At 41.3% G+C, this 12,826-nt stretch overlaps 1 protein-coding gene and 1 long non-coding RNA gene across 3 annotated transcripts in view; one reads left to right on the top strand and one right to left on the bottom strand.

Annotated features, from left to right (window-relative positions):
- The window catches only part of Steep1 (STING1 ER exit protein 1), a 32,048-nt gene extending 19,950 nt beyond the window's left edge, over positions 1 to 12,098 (bottom strand). For both annotated transcript variants that reach the window (XM_051178418.1, XM_051178417.1), the window contains exons 1-6: positions 11,957 to 12,098; positions 11,620 to 11,737; positions 4,759 to 4,800; positions 2,385 to 2,523; positions 1,480 to 1,569; positions 927 to 1,019 (exon numbers count right to left, since the gene is read on the bottom strand). In XM_051178418.1, coding sequence (XP_051034375.1) covers positions 927 to 1,019; positions 1,480 to 1,569; positions 2,385 to 2,523; positions 4,759 to 4,800; positions 11,620 to 11,737; positions 11,957 to 12,080 — 606 coding nt within the window. In that variant the 5' untranslated portion in view covers positions 12,081 to 12,098. The remainder of the gene's footprint in view (positions 1 to 926; positions 1,020 to 1,479; positions 1,570 to 2,384; positions 2,524 to 4,758; positions 4,801 to 11,619; positions 11,738 to 11,956) is intronic.
- LOC127217429 (uncharacterized) overlaps positions 1 to 12,826 on the top strand; it is a 66,593-nt gene that overhangs the window by 45,903 nt on the left and 7,864 nt on the right. The window lies entirely within an intron of this gene.

The raw sequence follows: 12,826 nt of genomic DNA, 5'->3' as shown, positions 1-12,826 counted from the left end.
GCAGGAGGATCAGAAGCTCAAAGCCAGCTTTGGCTGCATAGCAAGTTTGAGGTCAGCCTGGACTAATCATGTCTTTAAAAAAAAAAAGAAAGAAAAAGAAAAGAAAACAGACTAGTAGAGGACGGGAAACTACATGAAGAAGCAAGGAAACCAACCAGAAGAGGTAGGGAGCACGGGACGGCTGTGGGGTAGGGAGCATGGAAAGGTGGTAAGGTAAGGAAAGAAAGATAACAAAGATAATGAGGCATATTTATGAAATGCCATAAAGGACACTACTTTATGTGTTAACCTGGAAAATTTAAAAAGAAGACATTTTGATGAAGCATCATTGCAGTAATGTCTGAGAGTAATAAAATAATAATAATTATTATAATCAAAAAACTATAAATCAAGAAATCATTAGTGAACAAGAGTGAGAGGAGGATAAAAGAGTGGGGGTAAGAACAATCAGAATGAATAATATACATACATACATACATTACATACATACATACATACATACATACATGACATTATCAAAGAACAAATTCAATAGAGGTTTCATGCTATAAGTTAATTCCGTGGATAAAGCAGAAAACTAGCAGTGCTTTAAAAGCAATGACAGCTCCATTTTGGTTATACTGAGGTAGCACAACTAGGCGCTATCATACCCTGCAGAGCACTCAATGACCCAGCAGTTAACTTCTGACCGCAGAGCACAAGCAGCAGATTCAGGCATCACCCTAGTCAGGCCTGTCAAATGATTTCTAGCTTGGTGTTTAGACCCCCGTTACTACTGCAGAGCAGGGTGTACCAACACAGTCAAAGCCCGGGGTGAGGAAGCTGGCAGCCAACTATACTAGTAACTCCCAAGAGCGTCTTACAAATCATTCAAAGAAAGAAATCCAAGCCAGGAGTCCTGTGCCCTTCCTCCCCATGCCACTCACCAGCTCTTGCAGTCGCCTCTTGCTCATGCCTTTGCGCTCCAGCTGTTTTTCAATCACTTTGGCGTTCTGTGCATACGAGTCAGCAACTTCCCTCTACAGGAAAAATGAAGGACCTTTAGACCAACACACTCACCAGGCACTACAATCAAGACCTCAGTAGTGATTTACACTACTCAAGTCCAAAAACTGCAACTCAAAACAGCAAGCCTCCCTACACTTTCAACTCTCCATCTTCTCAATAACACAGGAGAGTTCAAGTTTCCATGGTGATCATTTGATAACACCTCTCCCTTAAAAACACACTTGGCTTGAAACACTAGAAAAGTAACTGCTGTTACTGCTAAGGACAGACCCAAACTGTCAGAGCCAGACTGGAAGGGACTGAAAATTATTCAGTCTGGTATGTTATTTGTTTTGGAGATTGAATCTTGCTATGAAGTACATGCAGACCCTAAACTTGAGAGCCTCCTACCTAAACCTCCAGAGTCACAGGCCTGAACTGTCACTTACTCCCCCTCCCCATTCCAATTCCCCTGAAAGCAAAAGCTCTTACAGCCTCTATTTCTTCTTCTTCTTCATCAATGGTAGACACAGTAACAGAGCTGAACTTGCCCATGTCTTTAGTCCGTTTGGTCATCATAACCTAGAACAAAAGGAACAGGTATCAAGCTAAATTCACCCCACTAGGATTTATGAGTCATGTATGCAGGGACATTTGTGTGCATGTCTGTGTACAGGAGGAGTATGGGAACACCTGCCTTTTAAGGACAGCCTGACTATCTAAATGTTAGTGCTTTAAAACATTTGCTATTGTGCTTTTGTTGTTGTTGTTTTTGAGACAGGGTTTCTCTGTGTACATCTGGCTGTCCTGGAACTCACTCTATAGACCAGGTTGGCCTTGAACTCAGAGATACACCTGCCTCTGCCTTCCTCTTGAGTGCTGGTATTAAAGGTGAATGCCACCACCACCTGGCAAAAGGTGGCTAGAGACATCTGTGGGTTCTGGGAAGCAAATTCTTATATTTTTGGTTGTGAGCTTAGCCTTCAATGGCTGAGTCATCTCTCTAGCACACTACTGAGGGTTTATTTAAAGTATATTTAAACATCAGGCTTTAAACATTGAGGATTTAATTGTTCCCACTCTAAAAAAAACTGAATTAAAGGAAAATAAAAATCACATAATTTCTAACCTCACGAGACTACTGTATATAAAGCAAATAATAGATGTTACAGTTCTGTAATACCTGCCTGTATACAGCAATGGCATTTTCTTAATAAATATTTCATCTATAAGTGAACGTTTCTCAGGTATTATATCTTTATTTTAAAAGTTAGGGGGCAGTGCTACTGCCCAGTTGTACTTACCTAATATGGACAAGTCCTGGGTTTGCTCCCAGCACTAATTAAACTTGGGACTAACTGTGTACATTAAGTAGTCTTTGTTTGGATGCTAATTACCTTCTTAGGAGGCTCTTGCTTCTGAGTATATATATTGGTTTTCCCAAAGCCTTGGCCAAATTTCACTACTGCTCCATCCACGATGAAGGTCACAGGAGCATTCTTCGGCTGGGACTGGTAGAAAAGCGGCAGTCCACATCTGCAAACAGCAGAGCAAATGAATCTCTGGAGAGCCTCTAATTCTGCACTCCCAAAGCACAATGCAAAATAGACTTGGTTTCTGGGAACAGTTCTGCTTGTGGCATGAAATATTCACCCTTTCCCTAATGAACTGGATAAGAATCAATTAGGGTACATGTTGAAATTTCTATCCCGTTCCTAGGTCTCTCCCAGAAGATTCTCGTTTAGCAAATGTAGGGGGTGAGTAAGGCCTGAGACTCTGCTGTTTTCATTGGCACCCATGATTATTCACATCAGACAAAACTTGGGAAATGCTAGCTAATGATACTACTGGCTTTGTAGTCAAACACCGCTACTATTTTTCCCAGGTGTCTGAGCACTGGCTTCGGCATTCTGTCCATTTAGCTGTTTCATTTTACAGCATCAAAGAAAGTGGACAGGAACCACTACAGTGTTTGGCAAAATAAATCCTGTACAACTGCCATTTTCTTTGGCTGACCATTCCCCTTTTTGAGCTAAAAAGGAGACCTACAAGATATGACAAAAACCAGCTTCATCACTCTAGTATGGCTAAGAATTTCAAAAGTCTTCCTATCTTCTACTTATTTTCCTCTGCTTTAATGCTCCTACTCTGAGTCTTGTGAGAGTCAAGGTGCAATTGTCTTCATGTAAAGATTGAACTTAACTGCCTGCCATGCAAAACAGCTGGCCTTTAATTCCAGCACTCCAGAGGCAGGCAGAAGCAGATGAGTTCAAGGCCATCCTGGTCTATATAGTATGTCTAGGACAGCCAGGGCTACACAGACAGACCCTGTCTCAAAACAGCAACAATAGCAAAAATTGAAATCACTAATATTCTTATTATTAATAGCCTAAAGCTGGAAGTTTTCCTTTAAACAACATCCTTTTAGATTCTTAATGTCCCAGCACTCAGGAGGCAGAGGCAGGTGAATCTCTGTGAGTTCGAGGCCAGTCTGGACTACAGAGCAAGTCCCAGGACAGGATCCAAAGCTACATAGAGAAATCCTGTCTCGAAAAATGAAAAAAAAAAATCTTAGCTTTATAGTCTATACAAGACATTTATACTTAAGTCTAAAACTAAATTATATTGGGCCACATTTTCTATTGACTCAGTCAATTCAACCACAAAAGAAAATATATGTTCTATCTAGAATACTCACAGCAACTTTACTGGTAACAGCCTACACTGCAAGCAATTCAAATTCATTATAAATGGGTAAACAAACTGATACAATGAAATGCTCAAAATAAAGAGCACTGTGAATGAGTAAATGAACTAGTAAGATGGGATACACAGTAATAAAGAGAAATAAATGATTGATACACATAACAACTCGGATGAATCCCTAAAACATCAAACTGAGAGAAACTAGATATAAGGGCCAGCTAAGGGCCAGCAAGATGGCTGAGTGGGTAAAGGAGCCCGTTGCTAAGCCTGAAAACCCGAGTTTGATTCCCAATACCCACATGGAAGAAGGTGATGATAATCTTCTGCCAGTTGTCCTTTGATTCCTACATGTATGCTATTCCATGGACATGTGCAGGAAAAAAAGAAGAGAGAGGAGGGAGGCAGGGAGGGAGGCAGAGGGAGGGAGGAAAGGCAGAGAAAGGGAGAGGGAAGTGGAGAGAGAGACAGACCAGGTACAAAAGACATGTATTTGGATGTAGAATTTCCCAAAAGGGTTAGGAAAGGTGAAAGCAATGGCAATGATGTAGTGACCTCCAGGGAGAAGTGTGAAGGAAGGAGATTGGCTGCTAGGGACTTCTGACTGCTGGAAATGTTTGCTATCATGAGGGTGGTGGGCAGTATTCTACTGCCCAAACTCATCGACTTGAAGATTTATTTAAATGGGTGAATTTTATTGCAGAAATGTTACATCTCCATTTTTCAAATTATACTAGGTTAAAACCTCAAGATTTTGCCTGGTGTAGTGGTGCATGCCTATAACCCCCAGTACCTGGGAGGCTAGGACAAAGATCAAAAGCACAACGCTAGCCTGAACCACATATCAAGACCCTGCCTCAAAAGAAAAAAAAAAAGGCCCCCATTTCCTTCACTTTCACTTCTGCAATCAGCTGGTCAGGGATGGAATTTAACTAGCATCTTTGGAAAGCATATCAGCATTTGATTTGTAGGCCTTTGAGATTACTGAGGCCAAAGAGAGACTATGTTCCTGACACATTATGCTTTTACTTACTTATGCTCAGAAAAACCCACACTGTTGATACTTACTTTGCACACTTCTTTCTGTATTGACGTTCAATGCCCTCAGGCCTGCACAGTGAATGGAAGTTAGAAAATGAAAAGTTAAGAGCAAATCTCATAACCAATTAACCTCCTAGCTCATTTCCCCCATCATCCAGCACTTATCATAATTCATGCTAGACGTGTAGAAGTTTAGAGTGCATGTGTTCCTTCTTTCACAAGCATGCACTGAGCAACTAAGAGTTGTGAGCAATTAATAATAATGCTAGCTAAGCAAAGAACAGCAACATTAATAGTGAAAATAGTGGTTGTACTTGTAGAATCAATAATAATAACCATAATTAATAATGTGGCAACTAATTACACAGTCATCCCTTTGTATCCATGGCTTCTGAATCTATGGATTTCACCAAGCATGGATAGAAAATATTAGACAAAACTGGTGTCAGGGTGTGGGGAGATGACTCAATGAGTAACAACAGTGCTTGCTGTGCCAGAACAAGGACCCAAGTTAGAATCCCCAGCATCAACATAAAAAGCCAGGCATGGTAATATATGCCTGTAACCCCAGGATTGGGGAGTTGAGATACACCAATCCTGAGAGCTCACTGGCCAGCCTGCCTAGTTGAGATGGCAATTCAGTGAGAGACCCCATCTCAAAGGAATAAAACAGAGAGTAACTGAGGAACATACCCTAGCATTTAGCCTCTGCATGTGCACATACACCCATGTGCATGCAAAACTCTCTCTCTCTCTCTCTCATCCCACAAAGTTGTATTAGTACTGAAAATGCACACATTTTTGTCCTTAGCCTCTAAGCAATGTAGTATTCATTATTTCATTGGATTGGGTATTATAAATAACCTGGGCCTGGTGTTAGTCAGAGCCCACTCCCAGTGACACACCTCCACTAACAAGGCCACACCCTCTTAATGTTTTCCAACAGTCCCCCAACTGGGACCCAATCATTCAAATATATAAGCCTATCGGAGGTCCTTCTCACTCAATCCACCACACTAACAAATTATTCCCTGTAGAACTTGCACCCGTTTATACTAGCAGCAATTTATTGAGAGTTGTTTCTTTATCACCTCACTGATACTGTATGCTTGTTCTAATTTTTAAAAAGTGGCTCAAGAGGGAAAGACACCATACAACAGAGTTCAAGCAGAGGGTTTTTTTATTATTATTAAAGGAAAAGGGTTGTAAAAAGGGAAAGGGGAGTGGGGAGATGAGCCTCTGGGAACAGGAGCAGTGGAAGAGAGGAAAAGAGAGGCAGAGAGAGACAGACAGAGAGAGAAAAAGAGAGGATGGGAGGTGGGCCGGGCCCTTTTAAAGAGAACATAGTAAACGTGCACAGATGGTGCTCTTAGTGGCTGCAGCTGAGGTCATATCCTGTCAGAACTCCAAGGGCAGGCCAGTACTGATGCCTGAATGCTAACAATGCTAGTAAACTGCATCCCAGCCAACTTTACGGAAATTTGTGAAAAATTAGAACTTAAAGGATGTGATAGCATGTACCTATCTATGGTCATGGCTACTCAGGAGACTGGGGAAGGTGGATCACAGTTTGAGACCCACCTGGGTAACATAGCAAGACTCATCTCAGAAACAAAGGGAAAAGAAAATGAGATCTGCCGATTTGCATTTCCTCTTTTAAAACTGAAGCTATACATATGACAGCCATTTGGGGTTTTCTTTTTCTTTTCTTTTTTGTGAACTGTTAGCTCGTATCATGAGTTACCCTTTTCTTTTACATTAAAGAAAATTAATGGGCCCTGCAATATTTCTGTCTTAGTTTGTCCTTTGTCTTTTTTTTGCAACATGTGAAAATTTTAGACTTTTTAGTCACCACATTTCTATAGTCCTAACTTCTCTCTCTCTCTCTTGCTCTCCCTCTCTGCCCTCAGGACTTACTCTAGAATCTGCTCCCATTAATTTCTTCCTCTAAAATCATTCTCTAAATAGAGGCAGAAGTGGCTTCCACGGTACCACCTAAGAACATACCTGGCTTCTGCAGCATCTTGTATAGTCTCCCTCTTCCATAGCCAAACTACTCATCTTTCTGTTTCAGTTCTTTGAAAAGAACATGTGCATTCCAACAGCTGACCATATACACAGACCCTCCTCCATCTGCTCTGCTCATCACATCACTAAGGCTATCTGTTTTCTTCATCTACTTTGATGCTACTTCATAAATAACCTAGCCAGAAGACTTTGCCTGACCATATTTACTAAGAAGTTCTCATGTGATTCCCTCTCCCAACCCTGTTTCATTCATATGGCTTTTAATGATCATAATCACTTGATTTTTTATTTATTAATGTTCTATCATTTCTATCATCCATTCCCTGAGATCAGACAGACTCTGTCATTTCACTTTATCTCCAGAGCTGAGCAAAGCACTAGATATAGGGGCTGGAGAGAGGGCTCAGATGTTAAGAGTGGCTGCTCTTCCAAAGGGCCTTGATTCAATTCCCAGGACCCATATGATGGTTCCCAACTGTCTATAACTCCAGTTCCAGGGATCTAATGCTCTCTTCTAGCCTGGGCACATGTGGTAAACAAATATAAACACAGGCAAATACCACACACATAAAATCAAAAGGACTGAACACACAAGATTTACAATAAACAGTGAATTCATGTTAATAAGGAAACTAAACTGATAATCAAGGAAGCAGTTTCTGAGATAAGATCTTATTGAAGCCCCCCAGGAAGAGCTAAAGTTTCCTTATGTAACCTAGTTAAACTCAAAGCAACCTTCCTGTTTCTGAGTCCCACATTCTAGGATAACAGTTACATCTGACTGACAAGGTCCTTTTTCTTTTTCTTTCTTTTTCTTTTTTAGAGGCATGGTTTCTCCATGTAGCCCTGGTCTTCCTGGAACTAGACCAGGCTGGCCTTGAACTTGGAGATTCACCTGCCTCTGCCTTCTGAGCACTGGGATTAAAGGTGTGCACCAACACTGCCCAGCTGAAGTAAAGTTCTTAAGTGGAGGCATTTGTAATGGCAGCAGAGGTGGTAGTGTAGCACCACACTCTTGAGGGAATCACAGAAACTTCATGAAGAGGTGATGCTCAAGCCACGGTCCTGATAGAAAATGGAATTTCATTTGAATGAAATATTCCACTTATATATAGTGTATTCATGGAATTGCTATATAAAGAGTGAATGTCTGATGTCATCAGGACTTAAAACTCAGGGATTTCCTACCAATATTATAGGAAAAAAATACTGCCAGGTTATTCTATGAACTATTATATACCAATAGATCAGCTAACCTAGAAGTCCTAGAATGAAAAAGAATGACATAGCTAGGTGTGATGGCACTTGCCTGGAAACCCAGTCCGTGGGAGGCTAAAACAGGAGGTTTGAGTTGAAGGCCAGCCTAGGCTGTATAGTGAGAATCTGTGTCAGAGAAACACAAATTGTCCAAGATAACTCAAGAAGTAGGTGGGAAAGATGGGCCATGGGCTGTGTGCTCAGCAGTAACTAGTGAAAAAGAGGAACACTAAGAAAACACTGGCACTCTTCCTTGTCCAGCAGAACACAGAGTAAGCCCTCGGAAAAGCTGCACATGACTAGAGCATGAACTATATCAAAGGGGAGTGTATTTGCTTGTCAGTAAGTTCTAGGAACTCTGAACCCTAAAAGTAGCTTAAGTACAATTCCCTGGCCTAGGCCCTGCCACTAAATAAAGCACTACTTGCCACTAAGTAAGGCTAGCTCTAAGGCTGAGTCACCCTAAAGGTAAGGCTGATCAGATTTCAGGGTCTCTACTTCAATCTACTGGGTTAGCCAATAGTTTTCTTGAATAGCTTTATGTCACAGGAAACTGCAGCCTAGTTGCATTAAATAAATTGCTGTGGTTGTTTGAAAGACAATGGACCCCAAAGGGACTGGCACTATTAGGAGGTGTGGCTTAGAGAAGGTATGACTTTGTTGGAGGAAATTATGTCACCATGGGTATCCTATGTTCAAGCTATTCCCAGCTAGACAGTCTACTTCCTGTTTCCTACATATCAACATTTAACAGCTCCTTTTCCAGCACCACATCGCCTACATGCCATCATACTACCCACCATGATGATAATGGACTAAAACTCTGAACGTAAGCTGCCACCTCAAGTGTTTTCTTTTATAAGAGTTGCCATGGTCATGGTGTCTCTTCACAGCAATGGGAACCTTAACTAAGGCAATTGCTTTCTGTACTAACTGAATAATATATATTAATATATAATACTATTATATACATAACTTTCTATGAATATTATGTGTGATTATTACAGTGATTCTAAAGACAGTCAATAATTTTCAAAATTAGTAATCTAAATAATGGGGGAAGATAAAACATAGGACAAAGTGACCCTAGGTAATCTGAGCACTTGGGAGATACAAGCAGGAGGATAAGGAATTAAGGTCATTTTCTACTAAGTATCCCATTCAAGACCTGTGCTGTAAGAGAGACTGTCAAAAATCCAAACAAACAGAAATAAATAAAATGTTAAAAATAAGAGAAGAGGGGCTGGAGAGATAGCTCACGGGTTAAGAACACTGGTTGTTTTCTAGAGGACTAGGGTTCTATTCCCAGCACCCACATGGCAGCTCACAACCATCTGTAACTCCAGTTCCAAGGGATTCTTATTCTGGCCTCTATATGCACCAGACACACATATGATACACAAATATACATGCAGAGAAAACATTCATATACAGAAAATAAAATTTATAAAAATGAAAAGATACAGAAAAAAGCCACATGATAGAGGTAGATAATGGAATGATGCATTTATATGCCAAGGAACAGTAGGGATTACTGGGGAAAAAATCCAGAAGAGAGTAAGAGAGATGGCTCAGAGAGTAAAGCATTTGCCACCAAGCTTGATGACCCAGGTTCTATCCCTGGGACCCATATAGGAGAAGAAAACTAACTACCAAAAGCTGTCCACAGGCAGGCCATGGCAGCTCCACCCATGCCCCATCCCTTACCACCACATAAATAATACAAAAAATTTTTTTAAAGAAACAAACATAAAATTGCCAGGCCTAGTGGCACATGGTTTTAATCCCAGAGCTTGGGAAGGAAGAGCAGACAAATCTCTAGGTTCCAGGCCAGCCTAGTCTACATAGTAAGATCCCGACTCTCTGTTATACACACACACTCCTGATGACCTTTAAGTTATAATCTTCCTACCTCTATTGCCATAGAGCTAGGATTACAGGTGTGCATTACCATCCTTGCTATGTACAGTACCAAGTATTCTTACCGAGTTATAAACCTCATTGTATGTAACTTTATCCACCTACATTTTTAATCACACATATACACCAAGGGTTCCTTTATTTAGAAAACACACATATCTAATTATGTCACGCCATCTTTATAAAATGGAAATAAGGGGGCTAAAGAGATGGCTCAGTGATTGAGAGTATGTTGCTCTTGCAGAGGACCTGACTTTGGGTCCCAAGGCCAATGTTAGGTGGCTGACAACCACCTGGAACTCCAGCTGCAGGGAATCAAACATTTTCCTCCCACCTGCACTCACCAACCCACAAACACTAACTCTCACTAAAACAAAAGTAAAGCTTTATGAATGAAAGCCAGGTTGAGGAGACAGGTCCCAGTCCATAAAGAACCTGCCTTGCAAGCAAGCAGGAGGACTTGAGTTTGAGTCCCTGGAACCTAGCTAAATTCTAGGCATGGTGGTGCCCCTTGTCAGCACTGGAGAGGTAGAGTCAGGCAGTTCCATGGGTGCTCACTGGCCAGCCAACGTAGACCACTTAGAAAGTTCTAGGCCAGTAAGAGACACTTTATTTTTTAAAAAAGTAGAAGGCGCTCAAGGTTATCCTCTGGTCTCCACAAGTGTGTTCAAATTACCTCTGCCCCTGACAAGCACAAATAAATAGCTTTTCACTGTTCTCAGATAAAGCATTTCACTGACCTCACCACAGTATACATGGAGTCTTTTCTGTAAAACAGTAACCCATGTTCTGGCCACAAAAGGCTATTGAAATTTCCCAAGCACATCATATTTGATGCTCTTAAGGTTTCCAGATTGCCTCTACCTGGACTGTTCCTTGTCCTTGCCCAAGAACTGGCAAAGTCCTAGTTCAAGCCAAGCACAAATTCCACTTCTTTCAGAGCTTTTCCTGACCACAACTCCTGTAAAATAACCCTCTCCCACCGCTTTTATTATAGCCTTCGTTCATAGCACCACATTTCTTTCTATCACATAAGAAGCCAGTTTCTAAGCCAGGCGTTGGTGGTGCATGCCCTTAATCCCAGCACTCTGGAGGCAGAAGCCAGGTGGATCTCTGTGAGTTCAAGGCCAGCCTGGTCTACAGAACGAGTTCCACACAGGCTCCAAAGCTACACAGAGAAACCCAGCCTCGAAAAACAAATAAAGTAACAAACAAAAGAAAGGAAAGAAAAAGAAAGTCTGTTTCGTCAATGAATTCTTTAATAACTACTATGCCTTATTCATTCATAGATTCAGTACCTAGCAGATGATATGCATAAGATTATAGACTTGGGCTGTAACTATGTGGGAAAGTTCTCATCCCGCAAGACTAAGGCCTGTGGTTCCTTCCCCAGCCATGCAAATATACTGATAACAAAAACAGAAGTTTCAGGTTGTACGAACTCATTCAAACCTGTAATTGGGAAAATCACAGCTGTCAAATGCCAAGAGAATCAAATTTTAGTACCATTTCTAGAAAATACAATAAAGAATTTGCTGCATTAACATAAGTTAGATTAGTAGCACAAATGTCAAATTATCAGACCTAATTTTGAGAGATGCTCCACACTACATAGAAAAATTTACATTCTTCAGAAACAATCTTGAACACAGCAGGCAACTAGACAGAGCATCAAGCCCTTACCTCCTAAGATAAGTAGTCTCCTCATCTTCTGTGTTACAAAACTTATGAGCATGTTTGGCAGCATCAATCACTCGAGACCGGTCCCGAGGCCTCATGGGCAATTTCTCTAACTGACAATCTGAAGGAATGAAGAAAGATTTCGTCACTTAGAATCACTGAAAAATATCCTGAGCCTAGAGTGGTGGTGCACGCCTGTAATGCAGGAGGATCACCGGCAAGTTCGAGGCCAGTCAAAGCTATATCATGAACTCAACTTCGAGCTGAGAAACTTAATGAGATCTTGTCTCAAAACAAAAAGCCCGATGTCTCACTGCAATCGCCATTCCCCGCCACTCACCCAGCACCAGGACCATCTGGCCGCACAAACAGTAGTAGACATGAAGGGGCTTCTCGCCATCATCATATTCCTCGCGGTCCCGGGTGTCGGAGCAGACCACCGACCGGGATACGACTTTCGGCATAGCTCCGGCAGAGCAGCCAGAAAAGCAGCCAGAAAACTCCAAGGAAATAAAGAGTCGCGCCGAGATGGCGTCACAGACGCACGTGCGGGACGGTTTCTCCGCCCTGGTCACATGTTCGTGCCGGCCTGATTAACTTCCGGAACGTCCCATCTCGTTACGATGCAGGGGGAGGCAGGCGAGGCTGCTGAGTTGACAGAAGCTCTTTTGGCTAGGCAGTTAGTTGGGACAGGTTTAGTTGTCACACCCTCAGTATTATTTCAATTCTTTTTATTTCTATGAAGTCATCAATATTTATCTTGTTTTTATTAATTAGCGCGCGTGTGTTGACGTCAAAGGACAACTTTCCGAATTCTATTCTTTCTTACCACTTTGTGAATCTCAAAAGATTAAGCTCAGCTCTTAAGCACTTTTACCTACCTACTGAGCCATCTCTCTGAACCATAAATATTCATGAACTTATGTAAAACCTGACATAATAAAGAACTATACATTATACACACACACACACACACAGAGAGACACACATAAATCCTAGATTTTAGATGTATCTGTAAATATTTTGATTTTATTGGCATATTCAGAATGAGTACCTAATGAAATAGAAGCTTTTTTTCCCCTGCTGTAGTGGGGACATGCACATGACAGACAAACATTCTATCACTGAGCTATCCTCCTGCCCTATTTTTTGTTGTTGTTTATTTAATTTAGTTTTTTAAATTTTAATATTTTCATTTTGTGTGTACGGG

The sequence above is a fragment of the Phodopus roborovskii genome, unplaced genomic scaffold (assembly GCF_943737965.1).
Source record: "Phodopus roborovskii unplaced genomic scaffold, PHOROB, whole genome shotgun sequence".
NCBI lineage: Eukaryota > Metazoa > Chordata > Mammalia > Rodentia > Cricetidae > Phodopus > Phodopus roborovskii.
Note: the sequence above shows the minus strand (reverse complement) of the source record. Positions and strands in the feature narration are given on the sequence as shown.